Source organism: Micromesistius poutassou (assembly GCF_964030765.1).
Source record: "Micromesistius poutassou genome assembly, chromosome: 22".
Taxonomy (NCBI): Eukaryota; Metazoa; Chordata; class Actinopteri; order Gadiformes; family Gadidae; genus Micromesistius; species Micromesistius poutassou.
Window position 1 is genome coordinate 3,004,504 of NC_140292.1, and position 22,370 is coordinate 3,026,873.

Sequence of the window (22,370 nt, forward strand, 5' to 3'; positions counted from 1 at the left end):
ATCTAGTCCTAAATCATTTTACCGCATATACGCCAACTTTTTCTCTGACCCATTCTTGATTCTCTCTCTCTCGCTCTCTCTGTCTCGCACTCAAACACAGAATGAGGAGTTTTAGACCATGACACCACAGCCAGGGAATGTGAAGTTGAACTGGGAGCAGCTTTATATGGCAAGAAAAGAATGTCCCTCATTCAGCCCGGAAACCACAGCATGCCACGCACGCGCACACACGCACGCGCACACACACACACACACACACACACACACACACACACACACACACACACACACACACACACACACACACACACACACACACACACACACACACAAAAACGAATAGGTACATTACAGAGTAGCAAAGACATGCTTAAGTGTCAAAAGCTGTCCAATATTTTTAGGTCAATTTTTGCATCTTCATTTGTAATCTATTGGTCACATTCAAGGATTACCTACGTTACTTTTTTGTCAAAAAAATGAAAAGAATTCTCCCAGGTCTCTCCCAGGTGAAAGAATTCCAACGGAAAACGGTGAATTTAAAAACGTTAACCGATAAAAAAGGGAGATGTTTTAAGTTTCTAACTATGCAGTTCCCGGATCGTCCATTAGGTGGCGGCACACCTGTTGTACACTTCACTTCCCTCATCGGTTGCATTTCATCGCCATCGCAGTCATTTGCATCGTATACCGACGACCTAAGTTGAGTAAATCATCGCTTGCGAGGATGGAACCAAAAACCACAGTCATCGCTCGCCTCGAACTACCGTCGAGATCTAAACCATAAATTAAGCTGTTCTTCACAACCACCTGTCAACAGCAGCTCTGCGGCGCCAGCTATAGAGCAAAACTCAGAAATCAAGTGAGACAATCCCGACAGAAGCCTACAACAGAGAACGTGTCTGGGACATCAACAACAGAACCGTGTTGAACGTTTGGATTTCAGTTCAAGAACATACGTCCTCTCTTTAAATGACTGTCTGACTAGTCCAAACCAATTATTATTAAGTCTGTCCTTGACTTAATTCCAAATTAACCTATTTTCATACATGCTTCACTTGTATTAAGCCTTTACTGATCTCAGTCTAGTGTACTTGTTCCTTTGGACTACATCGTGTTCAAATGGTAATCAATAATAATATCAACAGAAAATGATTCACCTTGGTCCATTTATTATTTCAGGAATTTATTGTTTTGTTGTGAACAAAATGTAAAAAAACAAATCATATAACACATATTGTTTACTAGTTTGAATACATAATGCAGATCTCTAATGCCAGTTAAACATTGGCAAATATATGTAGTTTACAACTGACTTCCTCCTTACATTCAGCCCTTAAGATACAATTGTCTCAAAAGTCTCAAATCCAGTGCGACTGAATATTGTGAGAATTTAAATAGATCAACCAATCTATCTTGGTGGACAGACAAACCCACTGACTTCACGTAGGGTCAATTTAGGAATTGATTTGGAATGGCTAATCAACATCACAGCTCACAGGGGACTCCTGAGTTCACCGCACACTCTGGGACATGTGCAGGGGGGTGAGCATCTCCTCGAAGATGGCTCCCTTCACGTTGGAGCCTCTCAGGTTGGCCTCCTGAAGGTCACAACCCGACAGGTCACAGTTCTGCGGGAAATAAAATATAGAAGACGTTATATATAACGTTTTCTCTTGTTGTGCTAGGATGTCTCCGTGCACTATTGGCGGGCACCCATCAAAATGTTCCTTACTTGAAGGAAAGATGTAGGTGAAAGATGAAGGTGTGTGTGTGTGTGTGTGTGTGTGTGTGTGTGTGTGTGTGTGTGTGTGTGTGTGTGTGTGTGTGTGTGTGTGTGTGTGTGTGTGTGTGTGTGTGTGTGTGTGTGTGTGTGTGTGTGTGTGTCATACCTCCAGGTCTGTGCCTGCTAGCGTAGCCCCTCTCAAGTTACAGTTCTTCAGCTTGGCATTCTTCAGCGTGGCCACTCTGAGGTTGATCCCCGTCATCTGGCTTCCCTCCATGTCCACACCTTTAAGATTAGCCCCTGGGAAAACACACACAATTTTTTTTTAACCTACTTTTTGAGTACTCTGAGAACAAAGTACTCGGTGTGTGAGTGTGAGATAGTGTGCGTCATCACCTTCTAGGTTGGCTTTGATTCCAGCCGGGTCTTCAAAATTGCATCCTCTCAGCGACGCCCCCTCCGCATTTGAGCACAGCATCTTCACTCCCTGGAGGTTCGCCCCCTGGTAGAGAGAGCTCAGAATTACAACAACTACACATAGAAATAATGAGAACTTGTGAGGAGGGGAAACAACGGATGTCCCATTCATCCACCATACTCTAATGTACTTAATGAGCTGCTAAACTATATGAACTGCAGGAATTGTTGGGATACCCAACCCACATCGAGAGAGGCGGAGGAGAGGTCTGCCCGGTCAAGGTTAGCCCCGCTGAGGTTAGCGTGTGCCAGGTTAGCCCCACTCAGGTTAGCCATCTTGAAGTTGATGTAGCGTAGATCTAGACGAGATAGATCTGCACCGCTGAAATTCAGACCCTAAAAAGCAGAAAAAAAAACCACACAGACTAGAATGAAGTGGGAAGCAGGAGTAGTGTGTACAATGTATGTAGGATTTGTGTGTGTGTGTGTGTGTGTGTGTGTGTGTGTGTGTGTGTGTGTGTGTGTGTGTGTGTGTGTGTGTGTGTGTGTCTAACCTGACAGCGCAGCTCAGACTTTGTCGTGGTGGCTAACAGAAACCTTATGAACTCCTTCCGGGTCAAAGGTGAGTGGTCCTGGGGCGGCTGGGAGGCCTGTGGAGCAGAGAGAGAGACGATGGCTACGTATTGAGCCAAGTTTGACTGTGTATGGTTTTATACACTATGAATACCTTAACACATGGTTTTATACACTATGAATACCTTAACACATGGTATTAAACACTATGAATACCTTAATTTGGGTCTCTAACTGTACAGCCACCTGTTCAATTCCAAAGAAACGAGCCTCCTCCAAAACACCTAAAGAGAGAGTAAAGTTTTATATTTATAATATGAAGGCTAAGATGTTATTTATGTTAATGGTTGTATGTCTGTGGGAGTGTGTGAGTGTAATATACCCAGTGGGTTGATGGCTTCGTTAAGGATGAGTTGTCCATGTCTTAAATAATTTAAAATAGGTTCAAAATACTCCGGACTGCGGTCTATTAGATATGCACCTTGGGAATCCTGTTTGTTCATCCAAACATCTAAATACAATGAAGACAGGGAGAGAAGTAGCATACCAATATAACATATATAATCATCCATGATAAAAATGACAGGCACCTAGCACCTCATTATTTACAATTTAGCAGACACTACATTCTCCCTCCCCAAATTATAAATGACATCACCTTTGTCTCTGAACATGTGGGCTAACATGCTGTCGGGGTCTTTGTTGACCAATGTACTCCTGTGAAAGTGGAAACGCGTTACCGTTGTTCAAGGCAAAATCGAAATACATAATTCAGAGTGCTTTGATTGGATGTGATACCTTGTTGTGGTGAAGCACCGTCCACCCACATTCAGCGTCAGCCAATCCGTGTGCGGCTGACATTTTTCAGGATCGCAAAGATCTTGCCCACTGTTTTCTACATTAAAAACAAAGACACGTCGAACTTTTTCCTACACCTGATGGCAACTGATCGATATAGTCTTCCGAGTGATTAATTTAGCAAAAAACAAAATCACTTACCCACTAAACAGTCTCCATCCGACATGTAAAGCACATCATCATCTCTGAAGGGACAATACATTAAACAGCATATTATTTTAAAGACTGGGGGGACAACAAAAGGGAGATACGGAGGAGATATGCTCGTTTATATCCTACCTAATTAAGGCTATATCGTCTATCAGCCCACCACTCCCGTTGTAAACGCCGGATGCTCTTATTCCCAGTTTCGTACTTGCGACAGACAACAAGTCCTCCAGAGACCCGCAGACCGCCACCACCTTGCAGAAGAGAAACAGCGCTCAGTGCGAGACATGACGCGCTCCGAAGCGGAACAGACAGGTAGCGGCACGCAGTGTCTCGTATGTTGGGGTAGTGTTTACTCAGGGGATTTGAATGGGCTTGAGTGATGAACAAAGAACCTGCTAATACATTCGCCTTTGTCCTCCCCCAGCTTACCTTTCCGTTCGACGACGTCCCTCTTATGAAGATAGTGACTCTTTTCATTGCAGATTAAAACGTTAAGATAGTGCCATTTCAAATCGGTTGACTAGTTAGCCTCTCACTGTCTGTCATCGTTTCCCTTTTCCTGCAACCAGGGGACGCCGTAAAGAGCGTCACTGTGATGAGCCAATCAGCGAGGCGACAGGGCGGGGACTAACAGAAGTTGCTCTTCGGGTTTCTTCTTTTTCGTTGGCATGCTCATCAATTGAAATTTACACCAATGCCCATGATAACAAATGCAGTGAGATTATCAAGCGTCAACAAAAGGTCATTCAAAATGTCATGTTTACAGGAGCTTTATTCAAATAAATCACTAGATCATGGAAAGTAAAACTGCACAACTGTGGCATGAAACTACCTCCTATCGTAACACCATGGATATAAATTAAAAAATGTGGCAGCAGCCAGACATAGTCTTTCTATAGGATATGATATTATAGCACCGTTTAAAATTATTTATATATTAGAAAATAACATTCATTTTGGATTAAGAAATAGTTTTAGATTCATCACAAACATCATAGTGCAATACCATAGTCAATAAAACCACAACAGTGAAGACTCAATATATATTTACTTGGTAAGAAAATACATTTTTGATTGCTTTTAAAATATTTCCCTGTGAAATACAAAATACTTACAACACAATCAATCGCCAAGGATTAGTGGTATTCACATCCACATTGCAGTACACAGCCTCGTTTTAGTTATAAAATTGGTTCATAAAATATTTAAAGTTTAATAGTTGATTGAGCACATAGTATTTTTTATATCATGTGTTTCAAGTTTATAATTCTTCAAATAAAATTGCACTATGATGTTGATTATTCATCAATATTACTCATATTTAGGTAGTAATTGTAGATCTGATTAATAATCCATGATGGCATTGTGGAGTGGGTCAGCTCCTTATTCAAACAAACAGAGCTCAGCCCCTTTTCTAACAGTCTTATAAATTAAAAGAGCAACATTCACCAACATCAAAAAAGGGCCCCTATTTAACCAATAGGTGTTATGTCCATTACAATCCCTTTCAAAATCGACCCAATAGTGACATCACAAGTGGGCATGTCCACCCAGAAGCATGATAGATAGATCAGCCAACCAACTGGTACCTTGTGATAAAATAGAGGCCCTTTCATGATGTTGTTTTACACCTGGACACCAAGCCCTACCTCCTTATATCTCTTCCCCCTACTGAAGAAATACACATTATCTAAACATAATAATCGGTTGCATCCTAGGGCGCTAAATGCAGTTATATCCTCACCAATTAAACCACACCAAATGAAGACCACCACTGCCAAACTTGTCCTGCTGACATTGAATGTTGACCGAGATTGTTATGGCTAACCCTGAGGGACCACCTTCCTCAGCATCAGCATCATCATCATCATCATCATCATCTATAAATCTTCATCTTAGAGAAGGTTAAGACATCCTGCTCTTTTCATTAAAAACAAGACACCAGGTGTACATTTAATATGCGGTTATACATCTTCTGTCACTGCGAGTTCTTTCCAATTGTTCAAATGTTTTCCGTGTCCACACTTTCGCCCTATGAACCCTTGAACCATTCACTCATTCATTGCCACTGTCCTCAGCGTCCTCCTCGCCTCTCTCATTATCTCCGTCTCTCTCCGGCTCTCCGTTGCTCTCCGGATAGTTGAGGATTTGGCGGTTGGTCTGAATCAGGAACTGCTGCTGCTTGAAGTACATCTTTAGTGCTCCCTTTATCAACACAAACGCGATTCCTCCCTAGGGAGAAAAAGAACAGCAGAAGAGGTGGTTTTAATGATTGAAATGTAATGCTGTGCTTATTCAGTCTAAGCCCAATGGGATTTTAAAAGTTAAAATGCACACATATACTATGCAAATCAATACAAATACACACTGACATGTTGAAACTAATAATTCATCACAAGCCGGCTTACAAAATGTTTTGGTTCTCTTAAATTGGACTTGATGATAAATGTGGTTTATCGTTGAGTGACAAGTGCCTGGATGAAGACTGGTCACCTCAGATAAATAATATACACTCACCAAAATAGTGCGCTGCAGACTTGAGGGAATTCTTTGGAAGAACAAGCGTCCCGTGAGGCTGGCGATAGAAGGGTAGACCAGAGCCCCACAGAGGGTCCTAGAGACCGACAGGTGTTCCCGGGTAAAATTCCTGTCGAGGAGAAGGCGATGCATCTGGCGACCTGGAATAAACCCCCCCACAAAATATCCATATTTGAAACATTTTTCACATTCCTATTTACTAAAACCATTATGTAAATAGACATACACTTATATTACTTATACTATACTATGCATACGTATACTATGGCCTTTGGGTTTTGAACCCAGAACCTTTCGGTTGAGAGTCAAACGCCCTAACCACTTACCTTCCTGTGCGTGTGCGTGTGTGTGTGGTAAGAAAGAGGTATTAATGTTTATTATGTTTTTTTTTTACCTCTTAGCTGTTGACCAGAGTATCGGTGCCAAAGCGTCAGTAGGTATTCCTCCCAGCGGATCATCTTTCCCAGCACCAGCATGACAGGGATGGTGGGAAGGCCCATTAACAAAAACACAGGGTCCGCTCTCTCCATCAAAAACAGACCCTTCTTATGGCCCACCACCTTCACGTCAAAATAGGAAGACATAACAAACATTACAAACTAATAACACATTTTCATTCTGTTGGTCATTGTTGAGTTCTGAGCTCTGTGTACCTGCATGACTGTCACAGCCCCGTAGGTGACAGCCGACCAGTACACAGTCCCAACTACCACCCCCATTGCAGCGAATGGACTGACCCGGGAGATAGCCTTGTCTACATGCTCAAGGGAATAGACCAACGGTCCTGGGGAGGGAGGGGAAAGGTAAAGGTAAACATTGAGTCATGCTGTCACAACAAATAGCTTCAAACAAAAAGTATTTATGAACAACCTCTGCTTACAAGTTGGTAAAGGTTCAAACAAAAACCATTAAAAATATATATAAAGAAATACTTTTTTTTGACAGCATCTACAGAAACGTGTGGATATTTATTCCCCATTATAATGTAATTCTGGTCCACAATACCAACATTTTTTAAAGCAAAGCTGTACATCTCTGTATAATTGATTAAGATGAATGAATACCAAATTAGTACAAAACACTGATTTGAATCAAATGCTTCCACTCACCCATTTTGGGGAACACGATGCGGTATTCTGTACCACATTGTGGGCAGTTCACTGGTCCTCCGTTGTTGCCCTTCTGCTTCTCATCCAGCCACCGTTGCAAGCAAGACTGATGGATCCATTTTGTGCACCCTTTACACCTGCATGGGTTAACCCACTCCGCATTTCGATCTTCTCGCTCGGAAGCAAAACAGACCCAGCAGTGTCTACAGAGAGCCACACACAGAGACGCAGACATTTAAAACCAACAAAAAAAAACGAACAAAATGAAACAGCTCTTTGATAACTATATAGGTTTTTGGAACTGAACAAACTGCATTAGTGAAGGAACTTACTTTTCAGGTACTTCTTCCACCACTGCTGCTGCACACGCCATTATCTCAGAAGTCTCCACGACTTGATTTCAGTCAAATGGCAGTACACGCTCCGGAGCAGACAGCAGTGCTCAACTTTACAGATATCATCACAACCTGTCAAACCAAAACAAAAACACAAAGTTGAACAGGGAACTATCAGGATGAGTAAAAACATGCATCATCAACCACAGCCTCCGCCGTAATTGTTTTCTTGCTTTGTTTTTACATTAACTTTATAGTTAATCAATTCGTAATACACCACTTCATAGTTAATGAAGTCATAATAAACAACACAAGTCATAACAAACCACGTCACAGTTAAACATGTCATACTACACGACTTTACAGTTAATGAAAGCACTTTATAGTTAACCACGTCATAATACACCACTTTAATGCTAACGCTAATGCTAGCTATTAAGTAACAGTTAGCATTAGCACGTCTATCCATTGAAGGTTAGCTACCTCAACTAGCACTAGCATGTATATCCAGTGAAGGTTAGCTCCCTCAGCTAGCAGGTTGACATGCATGTTATATACCCACAGCAGCTGATCTACAGCTGTCAGGTGCACACCGACTAACCAGCTGGTCACCGAGTCAAACACGACCGTAAACGTCTTCCAATGCGGCGTATCTGGATGCCGTAATATCGAAATTTGTCTCAATATTGACAAACGTACGAGGCGTACTTACTGGAGTTGAGTGTGTATATCCGTAGAGTCTCGACTCTGATTGGACACAGGGCAGAGTTTCGGTTTCCTCTCAGCCTACACGACCCACCGCTTCGAAGAGCTCCACGCCTTCCACTCTGGATTGGCTGGTTCGGGTCAGAGCTATTTAGAGAGACTTCCTCTCTAAATGGCTCTGGTGTATTAAAATGCCAGCTCATAACCGGCATGGAGAGCAAAAAAAAACACGAAATTAACTTGACCTGTCACACTGACATGTGACCAATTAGTTAATTTTTAAAAAAGTTAACAAGAACACCACACAACCCAGCATGTTCTCATTTTCTCGTCCTATTTTAATTATGATAACCCATTGATCATCATTATTATATATCATTATTGATAATTTGTGGCAACCGAATAATCAGTAATATAATCGAAATATCTATCTGTCATTCGCCCTTACTAGTGTGTGGTCTTTCTAACGGACAAACTGAACACAGTGTATTCATTATTAATAATTCACTCTATTTGTTAAAAAAAAAAAAAAGGTATGGCTTCATGTAATTTATTCTATAATGTATTAGTGTTTGACTGAGAATCTAAGAAAGTAATGCAGACCGTTCTTATCGTACTGAAACCTCCATGGATGTAGGAAGAGAGACACTTTCCTAAGGATCTGGGATTTGACAGTGAGCACGTGGACGTCTATATAGAGCACTGCGATTGGCTGTTTGGTGTGTCAGTCATACCACGCTGGCCTGGGTTGTTGTGGTAGGCGGTCCCACACAGCAAAGGAGCGGCGACCAGACATCCGAGTCTACAGTACTGGGACGTTTTTAATGATTATAACGCCGAACTGGAAAGGAAATTAAACGCATTTTTATAGAAAAACATCTTAAATAACTATCCAGTCATGGAGTCTTATGACATTTTAGCTAACCAGCCCGTTGTGATTGATAATGTGAGTATTGATGATGTCATTCATCCACACCCTAACTGAGGCCGCTAACGTTAGCTGCTTATTGTGTTGCTCTGCTAGCGGGGTTAGCGCACCGGTTTCAGAATTATGGTTTATATTGCTTGTGCCTGCAACACGACAGTGGTGGTGACACAATCTCGCCCCATGTTCCCTTAACTTTCAGTCCAAGTGGTGATTATTGATAATCTCAGAGGATTGGCATAGCAGCAATATTAGCTAACTACTGCTGCTAACGTTAGCAGATGCAGTAGGCTGGTGCTAGCTCAGATTATGTAGAGAGGACAGGTTGATCTTTATCAGCAAACACACAGATATATTTAATGCTAGATGTAACATTCTCTGTGTTGTCAGACGTTTGACATTCATTTATAATTTATACAAATTAAACCCTGGTGCATTCCTGAGTTATACTTAATAATCGTCGCCGTCCTGGGCTAACTGTAAAATCTTTCTGATTATGTTATTTGGCAACCATTCTACAATTGAAGACTGTGACTTGTGAAAAAGAGCAGGATTCTGGCTGATGACTAGTGGCCCTAGGCTGTGTCTTATGACTCCCCTCTATCTCCTTCATGACTCTCCTTCACAGACTAAATACATATACAGACACAATCTGTTCCCACTGTACATGTCTCAATACTCGTTGTCTTAAAAACAGAGGCACACTGTTTAAATAGTTTTCCTCTTCCTTCCTTCTAGGGTTCTGGGGTTATTAAGGCTGGGTTTGCAGGTGACCAGATCCCCAAGTACTGCTTCCCAAACTAGTGAGTGACTTCCCAAACAGCCTTTCCTAAGAGAAAGATGACATTTACTAATTATGCATAACAATACATAACATAATTAAGTGATGTGATCATTAAGTCTGTGTGTGTGTGTGTGTGTGTGTGTGTGTGTGTGTGTGTGTGTGTGTGTGTGTGTGTTCCAGTGTGGGGCGACCCAAGCATGTGCGCGTGATGGCAGGAGCCCTGGAGGGAGATCTGTTCATCGGACCCAAGGCAGAAGTACTGTTCCTTCTCTATTAAAGCACTGTTGCTTTTATCTATAACTTGATGAATTGAGGGGCTACGTATTGCTCCCTGGTAATGACATCCAATAACACGCAATAACTTTAATAATAATAATAACTTTCTGTTTGAATTATATTGTTCTTGGTGAATAATGAGTTAAAAGGTAACTTCATTCATTACCTCAAATCCACCCATTTTTATTAATGACAAACTTCAAAGGCTAAGATCAAAATAAAATGACGGTCAAAAATAGACGTGACTTTTACTCTTTTCCCTTTCCCACCTCCATTTCCTAATCGTCTATAATGTTAGACGCAACCGGGACACGGACAGGGAATACATGTCATACACTGCTGAATACCTTATTGAAGAAACCCCCTCCCTACTAATTGACTGCAAAATACAACAGCATAGCACAGCAGACTTTACAGTTAATGAAAGCACTTTATAGTTAACCACGTCATAATACACCACTTTAATGCTAACAAAAGAAAACAGAACAGAAAATATTACCACGGCAACAGAGGCTTGTACTCCTCCCAACAAACAATCATATTGAATTTGTATTAACTTCTGTGCGTGTGCCTGTGTGGTTTCCTGCCCACCCCCCCACCCCCCCCCCCCCCCGCCTCCCCAGGAACACAGAGGGCTGCTGTCCGTGCGCTACCCCATGGAGCACGGCATCGTGAACGACTGGAACGACATGGAGCGCATCTGGCAGTATGTCTACTCCAAGGAGCAGCTGCAGACCTTCTCTGAGGAGGTGGGGGGCTCCTGATGGTCTCATGCCCTTCCTCGTGGCTCAGAGTGTCTCTTCACTGTCCATAGTCTTCTTCCTCATTGTCTTTTTCTTTTTTTATGTCTATGCCGTAGTCCTTAAAGGGGAAACGTCCAGTCACCTGTTTTCTAAAGGGCCAGTCACCTGTTTTAGTAGGGCCTTATTGGCTTCATTGATCCAGGGTTGACGTTCCCCATTGGCCCCCATGTTTCACACAACGATTTGTTTTCAGAACATTTACATTTAGGGCATTTAGCAGACGCTTTTATCCAAAGCGACTTACAATAAGTACATTTGTCATAAGAAGTGAAACAATATATCGCTGTCGGTACAGTAAAGATGTTCATAGAACCAAGTTTAAGTACTAACAATCGCCAGGCCAACCCATTCCCCGTATACAGCAGTGATAGCCAGCTACTGCAGATGCTACACAATTAAGTACATGCTACACAAGATGCATATGCTACACAATTAAGTACATGCTACACAATTAAGTACAATGAATGAATACAACGTGCTAGGGGTGTAACAAAAAACGATTTGAATCGGAAAATCGATTTTGATTTAAAAGATGCAAATCTTCTGAATCGAATCGTTCCATTTAAAAAATTTATCGTTCCTGAATCGTATCGTACCCCATATATCGAGATACGCATTGAATCGTCTTTTATTGGAGAGATGCACACCCCTAACAAATACACTTCTTCTCTAGTCTTTGATAAATCTTTTTGAAGGAAATGCCACATTTACAAGTCAATTCATTTTGTGAAATGATTGTCTACTTTCAACAAGAAATCCATTGCATCATACCCTCTTGAATTGAGCCGTGCCACATCGAATCAAATCGAAATCCTTCTGAATCTAACTGAATCGGATCGTTCCATTTTAAAAATTTATCGTTCCTGAATCGTATCGTACCCCATGTATCGAGATACGCATCAAATCATCTTTTATTGGAGAGATGCACACCCCTACAACGTACATTAGGTGCGTTCATTAAGTGCCAGGACGTACAACAGACAATAGTACAGCAGAACACCTGATGAAGCAGTGCTCTATATATTACAAAATTGCCCCCTCTCACCCTCTCCTTTAACGTGATTCATAGTCTGTAACATATTTACATCTAGTCCATGGTCTTCTTCTTATGCCTTTTCATCAAGTCTCCATTCCAGGTTTAGTCCAAAGCTATCTTCCTAACGTCTCCTCCCGGAGTCCATTTCTCATCCATTGTGATTTTGATAATGTCTCTCTTGTTAAGGTCTCTCTGTCCATAGACCTTTTCAGTCTCTTCATTTCCAATCTATAGGGCTACCTGTACCTAATCAGTGCAGTTCCTCCCATTGAGTCACAATCCTCCATTTCAATCTAATTAAAAAGGTGTGTGTGTTCTCTCCTCTGCAGCACCCTGTACTGCTGACGGAGGCTCCACTGAACCCCAGTAAAAACCGAGAGAAGGCCGCCGAGGTGTTCTTTGAGACCTTTAACGTTCCTGCCCTCTTCATCTCCATGCAAGCAGTGCTAAGCCTGTAAGTGTTGAGAACCTCTCTGTCCCTCTGCCTCTCTGTCCCCCTGGTTCTTAACCTGGGGGGTCACAGGAAGGGTAGATCTTAGGTTAAAAATGAAAAAAAATTATGGAATTTTTCTGCATAATTACAAAAATCATTTTTACGTTTTCATTTAAAACTGTATGCGTCCAAAGTGGGTTGGCGTACATAAAGGTTAAGAACTTCCGCTTTGTATATATTACAGGTGTTTATAATGTGTAGCTGTTCTATTATGTATTTGAGCTGTCAATCTTCCTCTATAATCCCATTCGGATTCCATTCCATTCCTTGTTATTTTTATTATTTAAATTATATTATAATGTTTAATGCTCAAATATAACCTATTATTAATACTTACTATTGACCTATACACTGTATACACAGGCTTGTGCATTGCCAATGCAACTATTAACCGTTCTGTCCACTAGAGAGCATTCTACCAATATATATTTCTTTCTTGCCAAGTAAAATAATAGGCACAAAATGATATTATATAAACGCAGCTTCTCGACGGTGTTAACAATAATTAGCCGCCTTGTCTGTGGAGATGGAGAGCACTGAATCACGATTGATTCATTCATCCATAGTGGTAAACTACAATCATAGACCTATAATTATCAATATCTGTTATATGTATTGATCATTCATCCATAGTGGTAAACTACAGTCATAGACTTGTAATTATCGCTATCTGTTATATGTATTGATCATTCATCCATAGTGGTAAACTACAGTCATAGACTTGTAATTATCGCTATCTGTTATATGGTTTGATCATTCATCCATAATGGTAAACTACAATCATAGACCTATAAATATCTCTATCTGTTATATGTATTGATCATTCACCTCGATGGCGGTCGCAGCTACAAGCTAATTTTTAATTGCACCTCAGTAGATTAATATAGGTTGCTGTTGTATCGCAACAGTTTGGTTTTGGATACCAACTTTCTACGAAAAAAGGATGATGGCCTATTTTAGTTATTGAACAGGGAAACTAACGTCACCAAAACACCCGTTTATCATAATCCCCTCATCCGCGAACAGCCATTTGCTACACTATTCAACAGTTTGAATGAAAAAGTAAAACTCCAATATAATTGAATCCTTCAAAAACATTGGATGTTTTGGTGAAAGGACGGAGCAGAAGCTCATCTTCACAAGGCTGTATTGGTGGAGTATTCCAGGCGTCTTTTCACTGATTATAATAGGAATATGCCGCATATTTGCGATGTAAATAGTTTTGAACGTGTTCATCAGACATGACGTAGGTAAGCATTTCATTTCCACATGCGGGAAGGACAAGGCGACAAGGGCAGATATGCTTACGGTAGCCAACCCATTCATACAAATACAGCAAATAGACCTTTGAATAGTCATTTTAGCATTTGAATAGTGTACATTTTTCTTACTATTCTAGTTATATTCGCCTCCTGGATTTCGTTCCAACAGCCCTATTATGTATGCTGATTTAAATACATGAATATACATTGGTCCGTGTAGAGAGCTAGGGGTGACGGGCTCAAGGGTACAACGGCACCATTGAATGTTTCCAAGTTTCAAATGGATCATTTTGTCACAATTGGCACACCGGACACAGCCGTATTCTGGTGACCTTGGCATCAATTGCTTCACACTTTGCTGTTCATACGTGAAAATGAAAAATATTTGTGTTATTTAATTGACAGTGCGTTCACACCCGCTTTAAAAATACATGCACTTCCATGCAACGGAAGAAAGGAGCAGAAGGTTGGAGTAGGCCTGGGCAATAAAACAATAGATTATCGTATAGTGATAGACTTTTGATCAATATCAATATAAAACATTTGTTATACAAACACGGTTCCATACTTATTTACAATATTTGAGTGTTTTTCATTGTTGTGTCGACATTGGAGTATTTATCAATGAAGAACAGTGGAAGGTCATATTCAGTGTTAAACAGAAGTGTTTAAATCCAGCATGGTAATTCCTAGTCTTTTTAGGTCATTAAAATTATCAATAGTTATCGATATCGATCAATATGATCAAGTTTATATATGATTCAGCCATATCGCCCAGGCCTAGGTTGGAGTGTAGCAGGCAGCCAACATGTATGGGGATTTTAGACTTATGGCTCGTATATTTGCGTCACTATTAATTTGGTGAATAAAAAATAAAATAAAAAAAATCCCAATGGCCAGTGTTTAAACACACATGCAGTCAGGGTGCAGTTTAACTGCCTCTTTCAGTGTGATCTGCCAATGGTGGGGTTGTTATTAGATGATTGTTTTTTTGTAAATACTGACGTGGTGTTGATGACTTAACCTGGGCCGCTGACATTCGGTGGTGTTGCGAAAATGTGTGAGTAACATTTAATTTTCGAAGCAGGCTTAGTCATGCATCCAGCTTGTGGTGCTAGTGCCTGTTTCGGAGCCTGTTGGTCTGCCTTTGACATTTGAGGAAACTAGAAGCGGAAATATCCAAAAACGATAATGACCATGTTTAGTTTTATTGGACCAAATTGGAATGCAGTTGTGCAAACACCACTGTTTGAGATCCTTCACCTCTGATTGCTTTGTGCATCGGTTATTATAATGGCCCTGAATTATTAGTTAATCCATGGCATCCACAACAGTTAACGTTTCAACGTAGTAACAAAATGTCAACAAAGTTTGCCTAAGTGTTGTGGCACTCCTCTCCCCGCCCAAAGGGTCTGTCAGCAGTCTGTCAGGTTCTGTCAGCATGAGCAAGCTGTCTCCCCTACCTGCTCCTGAATGAACACTGTATGCTAGTAGTCAGCAAATACTGGTGCTAGTCTTTTTGTAGTGGCTAGGGGGCCTAAATTACCTGCATACCCTAAACCATACACCGTATAGGGCCTATTAAATGGGAACCTCATTTAATTTTGTCATTTTGTTTTAATGTAAGGCTCTTTCTATAACCATACCATACATCTACGACCATTACATTGCAGTACAGTTGGTGCAGTTCGTTTTGAAAGCACATTTAAACTACACAATTTTGCAATCAACTTGCGATACAAATAAAGTAACCACCAAAAATGAATGAAGTACCCCTCTCCTCCGACTGTGGCTGATGTATGTTTTAGCTTGTAGCTCTGTTCAGTTGGTCCATTCTCCCCTCTAACCCCCCCCCCCCCCCCCCGCCTTCCCCCTCCTGAAGGTACGCCACGGGCCGGACCACAGGCGTGGTGCTGGACGCCGGGGACGGCGTGACCCACGTGGTGCCCATCTATGAGGGCTTCGCCATCCCCCACTCCATCATGCGGGTGGACGTGGCCGGGCGCGACGTCTCCCGCTACCTCCGCCTGCTGCTCCGCAAGGAGGGCTACAACTTCAACACCTCGGCCGAGTTTGAGGTGGTCCGCACCATCAAAGAGGTACGACCCCCCCCTAGAGGGTTTTAGGTAGGGATCGACCGATATGGATTTTTTTTTTATACCAATTTTCATTGGTCTGTAAATCATGCCGGGAGGAAAAAAAATTGGCGAAGAAAATCGGGCGATGCCGATAAACGTATAAAACGCAAATATCGGCCGATAATAACGGTCGATCACTAGTTTTAGGTAGGGTTTGTGATCCGGCTGTGTGAGGTTTTCAGTTGACTCTTGGATTGATTTGAACTGACTGGTTGTTGTTTTTTTTCCGTTGACTTGACTTTGACATTGTTTCTTCGTACCTTCTGCTTTGGAGACTTCTTTCACCTTGTCTTTGTGCGTTTGCTTTTCTTTGAAGACTTTCGCCCGACTTGTATCTTGTTTCGTTTAACCATTTAATTTAACCATTTAACCATGTCTGCTCTGGGCTTTTGTTGGCTTTTTCCCTTGACGTGTTTCTTTTTGACCTTGCGGTTGTTGTGTTTGCGGCCCAGGTATTGGTCTCGTTGTTTGCTCGATGGTGTCTTTCTGTGTTCCCCTCGAACAGAGAGCCTGCTACCTGTCACTGAACCCCCAGAAGGACGAGACGTTGGAGACAGAGAAGGCCCAGTACATTCTACCCGATGGAAGCTCATTAAACGTGAGTGTGATTTCTTGGACGGTCGCCGAAAGGAAAGTTTGTCTTTGAATAAGAAGAGATTATTGAAATTAATGCATCTGAAAACCAGACTTTTATTAGGTTTTTCCAATGATAAGAAAAACACTACAGATGCTTCAAAAATATCTCTGATACATGACCAACGCCATAGACAATGTAAACATCAGCCTCCTCGATAAGCTCCTGTTCTCCCCCCGGTAGATCGGACCGGCCCGGTTCAGAGCTCCCGAGCTGCTCTTCAGACCCGACCTGATCGGAGACGAGAGTCCTGGTATCCACGAGGTGCTGGCCTACTCCATCCAGAAGTCGGACATGGACCTGCGCCGCACGCTCTACTCCACCATCGTGCTGTGCGGAGGAACCACCCTGATCAAAGGTGGGTGTCTGCCCGTCCGGCCAACACTCCCCTGGGAGGACGGACCCCTGTCCTTCTGGGATCCTTCCGTGGTGATCTAAAAGGACAAGGACAAGGACAAACCCTTTGAGGGCAGTGTTTCTCAAATTGTGGCATGTGTACCACTAGGGGGTACTTGAAAGGAGTGCAGGTGGTACTTGGACATTTTCTAAAATTGTGTTCATTTTTTTTATCCCTTTGGTAATATATTTAATATTGGTTATGAAAGGGGTACTTTAAGAAACAATATCTCACAAATGAGGACTTTTGCCAATAGAAAGATGCTCTGATGTCTGACAACTGAAGAAATCCTCAGATATATATATATTGGAATTAATGTGTGCGCTTTAATAACAAACCGTCTCCTTCATGGGATCTCACCCCACAGGCTTTGGAGAAAGGCTACTAACGGAAGTGAAGAAGCTGGCGCCTAAAGATGTGAAGATCAAGGTGAGGCTAGGTGGCCAGTCCATCAGAATCCTGACGCTTAAACCCCCATTCCTGACGGCACCACCGTGCTTGTGCGTCGTCGCTACATCTCCTCATTCATTTATTGTGTTGTTTATTTGTCACCTGCCCCTACGCCACATCCATCAGCTGCTAATGGGATTAGTGGAGCCCTGAAGTGTGTAATCAACAGCACTCTGATTTAATTTGCAGATCTCCGCTCCTCAAGAACGACTGTATTCCACATGGATCGGGTAAGACTGTTACCCCACACAACCTCAACTGGCTTTGCTTTACTCTGTATATTATTATTATAGCTCAGTTTTAATTCTTGTGACTAGCCTGGCACCCTAATTTCCTGTATTTAAGTACTTATGTTCGTATGGCTATAAGCCAACACCACCATAGTCCACACATGGCATGCCGGCACATAGGCCTCTTTTGGTTGGCCCGGCCAGTGCCCAGAGGCGGGCTCTTCATTTTGTGGCTGACTCGCCCTTTAATGGTCGTCTGTCAACGCGTCTCATCTCTCATCATCTTCCTCCGCCACAGAGGCTCCATCCTAGCGTCGCTGGACACCTTCAAGAAGATGTGGGTGTCGAAGCGGGAGTACGAGGAGGATCGGGCACGCGCCATCCACAGGAAGACCTTTTAAAAGAGGTGCTCCCCCCCCCCCCCCCACCCACCTACCCGACCATCACCGCCCAGCCCCCCGTCTCAAGAACTACCCCTCAACACTCCCACGTCATTCAGAGGGAGAAACGCCTCCCCCGCCCCTCACCACGTGACCCGTGATCATCTGATGGGAGACCCTCTGCTTCTACTTCCTCCTCCTCCTCCTCCCCCCCCCCCCCCCCCCCCCCGCTCCTCCTCCTTCTCCTCCTCCTCCTCCTCCTCCTCCTCTGCTGCTGCTTCTCCTCCTTGCTATTTTTCTCCACACAAAGCGTTGTGCTCGTGCCTCCAGGGTGGGACAGAGGTTTTGTATTGCGTATGGGTTTGTTAGGCTGGACGTCAGCTCCCTCCCCCCCCCCCACCCCCTGTGGTTTAATCGTCTGCTCTGTAAGGTGGAGCTAAAGGGGGAGGGGCTTACCGTACGGTCTAACAATTCGCATGCAGGGAGAGGGCTGCCCTGGGCCGGTGGAGAGGCGTTCTGTACGGTTAGCACCTGCTTCTTGTTTAATGACGGGGTAAGGGGGAAATGACAAGCTCATTCTGTAGTCCCAACCTGAAGCATGGGACGGGGTGACTCCTCTTCCCTTTGCCCGTGCTAGCCCTCTCGACGAGGACATTATCAACGGAAATATCATCGAATATTAATAAGAAGTCAATGTTTTTGCTACTGTAAAAAAAAAAAAAAAAAAAAGAGAAAAAGTTCCATTCCATACCGAAGAGATTGATTTGATTTCTTTATTCTTTTCTTTCTTTTTTTTCTTTTTAATCTGTTGATTTAAAGTAAAACAGGACGGTGTCTATTTCATAGTTTATTATTTTGTATTATTATTATTAGTTTGTTGCATTTTAGCTTGTAAGGATCAGAGGTAATGAGTTGGAATAGGTAAAAGCTAGATGGCTGAACAGCTTGGTAAAATACTGTGTTGTACTCGTGGCCTATGCACACACCAACTACATGCAACTACGAACCCTTGTGTAGTTGTCTAGTGAAAGAACTTCCATTCGACATATTTACCCATCTCTCTCGCGTGCACATGAGAGGGTAAAAAGTTTTTAATTGAACTTGCCGGTGTCCTAATCCTTTGTAGATCCGACCGTGTGTCTCCCGCATAATTTGGTAGCGCAAGCTAAAACGTAAGAAATGCCTTTTTTTTTTGATTTGGACTGGATCTCTACTTGAAAAGAACAGTCTGGGTTTTGTGCTCAAGCTCGTGGGTCGCATCAAGAGTGGACACTCAAAGGTCGCCCTCCGTTTTGTCTCTAACAAGTTGTTTTCTGCACAGCCGCATGTGAGTTATTGTACACCGATATATCCCCCACCGCCAGCCACCAGCTCTCCCCATGTGTCTGAATATCGCTTCTATTTTGTTAATTTATACGTTCTCTGGAATCCGAAGGACAAAACGTATCGGGCCATATAAAATAAGTAAGAGTAAAGTACAGTATAGAATAGCCCCCCCCGTCCCTTGTCCCCCCCCCCGTCCCTCGTCCCCCGTCCCCGTACCACAACAGCACATCAGAAGACGTCTCGTAGTTTTAAGTGTTATCCCAACCCCTCTCATAACTCCCACCACAATGGGTCACTTTCTTCATCACCGCCCTGCATCTGGAAGGCAGTGAGGCTAGGGGACGTCCGGTCCAAACCGGTGTCTACCGGTTCAGCTTCTGGATGCGCCGCTCCTCCAAAGGTTTCTTAATGCATCAGCCTTGGCGTACGGCGAAGCGATCGTCTGAAACAACCACCACTACAATGACAGCGACAACAAAACAGACTTCAAGTGTACAATACTGTTATTCAAGTGTTGCTTTTACTTTTTCGTAAATTCAGTATAATAAATAAGTTAATGGCTGCTGCTTTTGGGTCCAATCTTTTGTCTTTTTTTTTGTTGGCGTGTATTTCTATTTATCTTGTCTTGCCCAATAGTTTGTTACTATTTAAGATAAGATGTACATTGTTAATCCCAGTCTGGAAATGAGGGTTGCACAGCAGAAAGTACAGGATAATAACTGAGTACAGTAATAGTAAAGCATTGAATAGACAAAATTGTGTGTGTGTGTGTGTGTGTGTGTGTGTGTGTGTGTGTGTGTGTGTGTGTGTGTGTGTGTGTGTGTGTGTGTGTGTGTGTCAAAATATGACAGCTTGAAATGTAAATAATTAGCCCTAGACTCAATTATTCAGCACGATCAGTTATCAAACAAGCATTTCCTTTTTTCTGGGCTTAAATGGATGGATAAGTGAACAGTTAATCTGAAGAGTGCCTGTTAGCTCGTAGCTGATGTGTGACGAGATCGGATCTGAAGGGCGCTTCTGGGCGTCTTCTCTCGAACATGCTCCTCTGGTATTATTCAATAAATGTGTCGCAATGCGGTTCGTTCTGTTGCCACTAGATGTCAGTATAGCGACCTAGACTGGAGGCGAACGACGACGCGTCAGGGACAGATAGCGAATCTTGACGTCGTAGCATATATCCCTTGAGGGTTTGCATTTAGGTGAGGGTGTTGTAATCGAGTTTTTTTTTTATTATCACAACACACCTTTTAATTTTCGAATTAAATTACTTAAGATGCTAATCAGAAGTTTTAATTTAAAAAATGCCATAACTTTATAAGGGCGGTGGTGGTGACATTTTACAATAATCTCCTAAATGTGTTTTTTTTTCTTTTTAATATTTTACAAAGGTTTTGATTTATGACTTAACGGTTATTTCCTGATCGGATTTTTTTTTTTTTTTTGCATTTATGAGAACAGATTGCCATATAACATATGGGGAGCACGATCCAAGGGAGGGAAAATAAGTTCATGATGAGCCACTAGTGTCCCCGGGCTGAGCTGTCCACAGCCAAGGTCGAGGCCGGAGACGTTTTAATGGAGACGAAGCGTTTTCTGTTGTGGAACAGTTCACCTGAGGGGAACTGTTTTATTAACGGAGACGCAGACAGAAAATATACAATATATACAATATTGTCTGCTTCAAAGTGGTCTTTGTTGGCATTTGTTAATCGACGACAATTTCATTTGGATCGTGGCCTGTTTGGTTAGTTGTTCAACTGATTTGTGAACTATTCTTTTCCCGCTTCTTTTTGTGTTTTTTGGAAAATTAAGTAGGCCTAGCATATACCGAAAGGCGCTATGTGAGTGTACACTAACACTTAGGCCTACTTAAATGTTATTTTAATGTCATAGTTATGATTGTGCTATACCTTTTTATTATAATTTAATATATAATTCTTGGCGAAAGTTGAGTGGAGTCTAGATTTTCTGATTGATTGAACCAGACTGTCATACAATGAGATAAGTATGGCTTTATATTTGAATACATGAACACATATTTTTTTGCCTATAGTATATATGCTATATGTATATAGCATAGGGCTAGGCTATAGCATAGCCTACTTGAATAGCCAACATAAACACAGAACAACACAGGGTAACTGCTCACACAATTGTATTAAAAACAGGAATAGAAATACCAAGCAGGTGGGTGACATAATCAGCTGTCAGATACCATAAGACTCTACATCTTTCTCAGGTCGTAAAAGGCGGAAACAAAAAACAACTCAAGGTAAGGCGCTGACTGAAAATACAAAGTAGCAGCATGGCAATGTGCAGAAACCCCTTCACTGCAGCTCGTCTGCTCATTTTGCTATTTTTTAGAGTCAAGTTTGATTAAATTCAGCTCACACAGGTTAACACACGATCACCAAAGTAGACCTAAATATGAACAGACATGTAGATAAAATAAAAGAACATTCGGCTTAATAGGTCTGTACCATCTATACAAACAGTCAACATAAAAAAAGACATCTTGAGAAAATGTATTGTGTCGTACAACAGATTTACAATTCAATTTCCAGTACCTTGTGGGGAAAATAAAGATCAACGCCTCTGTGCACGACCACCGTAAAGCGCATTGAAGTGTACTGCCCGATGGGTTTGGGTCGAGTCCCTCTCTGTACAAACATGTGCTGATGAAGATGGGCAGTAGAAGGAACGGAGGTGGTGGGGTGGCGGGGGGCGTTGTTCAAACTGTCCATATAATACATGCGCATGTATCGCATGACCGCAGGTATAATACATGCGGTCGTATGTACACAGCGCATGTTTATCGTATGTCG

At 42.3% G+C, this 22,370-nt stretch overlaps 3 protein-coding genes across 5 annotated transcripts; 1 reads left to right on the forward strand and 2 right to left on the reverse strand.

The window, feature by feature from the left end:
* Positions 1-1,209: 1,209 nt before the first annotated feature.
* On the reverse strand, positions 1,210-4,276 carry kctd9b (potassium channel tetramerization domain containing 9b). Its single transcript, XM_084486246.1, has 12 exons — positions 4,151-4,276; positions 3,851-3,972; positions 3,713-3,756; positions 3,512-3,608; positions 3,372-3,430; positions 3,096-3,224; positions 2,930-2,997; positions 2,695-2,790; positions 2,387-2,536; positions 2,120-2,225; positions 1,890-2,023; positions 1,210-1,628 (listed from the first exon to the last, which is right to left on the reverse strand). The coding sequence occupies exons 1-12, from the start codon at positions 4,196-4,198 to the stop codon at positions 1,512-1,514; spliced, it is 1,170 nt and encodes a 389-aa protein (XP_084342372.1). The 5' UTR covers positions 4,199-4,276; the 3' UTR covers positions 1,210-1,511.
* Positions 4,277-4,475: 199 nt separating this feature from the next.
* On the reverse strand, positions 4,476-8,519 carry marchf5l (membrane-associated ring finger (C3HC4) 5, like). Of its 3 annotated transcripts, none has more exons than XM_084486630.1 (7): positions 8,416-8,519; positions 7,701-7,835; positions 7,369-7,571; positions 6,913-7,043; positions 6,654-6,819; positions 6,239-6,399; positions 4,476-5,953 (listed from the first exon to the last, which is right to left on the reverse strand). In XM_084486630.1, the coding sequence occupies exons 2-7, from the start codon at positions 7,739-7,741 to the stop codon at positions 5,777-5,779; spliced, it is 879 nt and encodes a 292-aa protein (XP_084342756.1). In that variant the 5' UTR covers positions 7,742-7,835; positions 8,416-8,519; the 3' UTR covers positions 4,476-5,776. The 3 variants fall into 3 exon arrangements, with proteins under 3 accessions (XP_084342756.1, XP_084342758.1, XP_084342757.1); XM_084486632.1 differs by lacking the exon at positions 8,416-8,519 and adding an exon at positions 8,305-8,334; XM_084486631.1 differs by lacking the exon at positions 8,416-8,519 and adding an exon at positions 8,187-8,310.
* Positions 8,520-9,172: 653 nt separating this feature from the next.
* On the forward strand, positions 9,173-20,104 carry actr1b (actin related protein 1B). The gene is made up of 11 exons (XM_084486467.1): positions 9,173-9,354; positions 10,072-10,136; positions 10,298-10,373; positions 11,017-11,142; positions 12,562-12,686; positions 15,870-16,086; positions 16,631-16,723; positions 16,943-17,117; positions 17,524-17,585; positions 17,796-17,836; positions 18,135-20,104. The coding sequence occupies exons 1-11, from the start codon at positions 9,307-9,309 to the stop codon at positions 18,235-18,237; spliced, it is 1,131 nt and encodes a 376-aa protein (XP_084342593.1). The 5' UTR covers positions 9,173-9,306; the 3' UTR covers positions 18,238-20,104.
* The last annotated feature ends 2,266 nt before the right edge of the window (positions 20,105-22,370 follow it).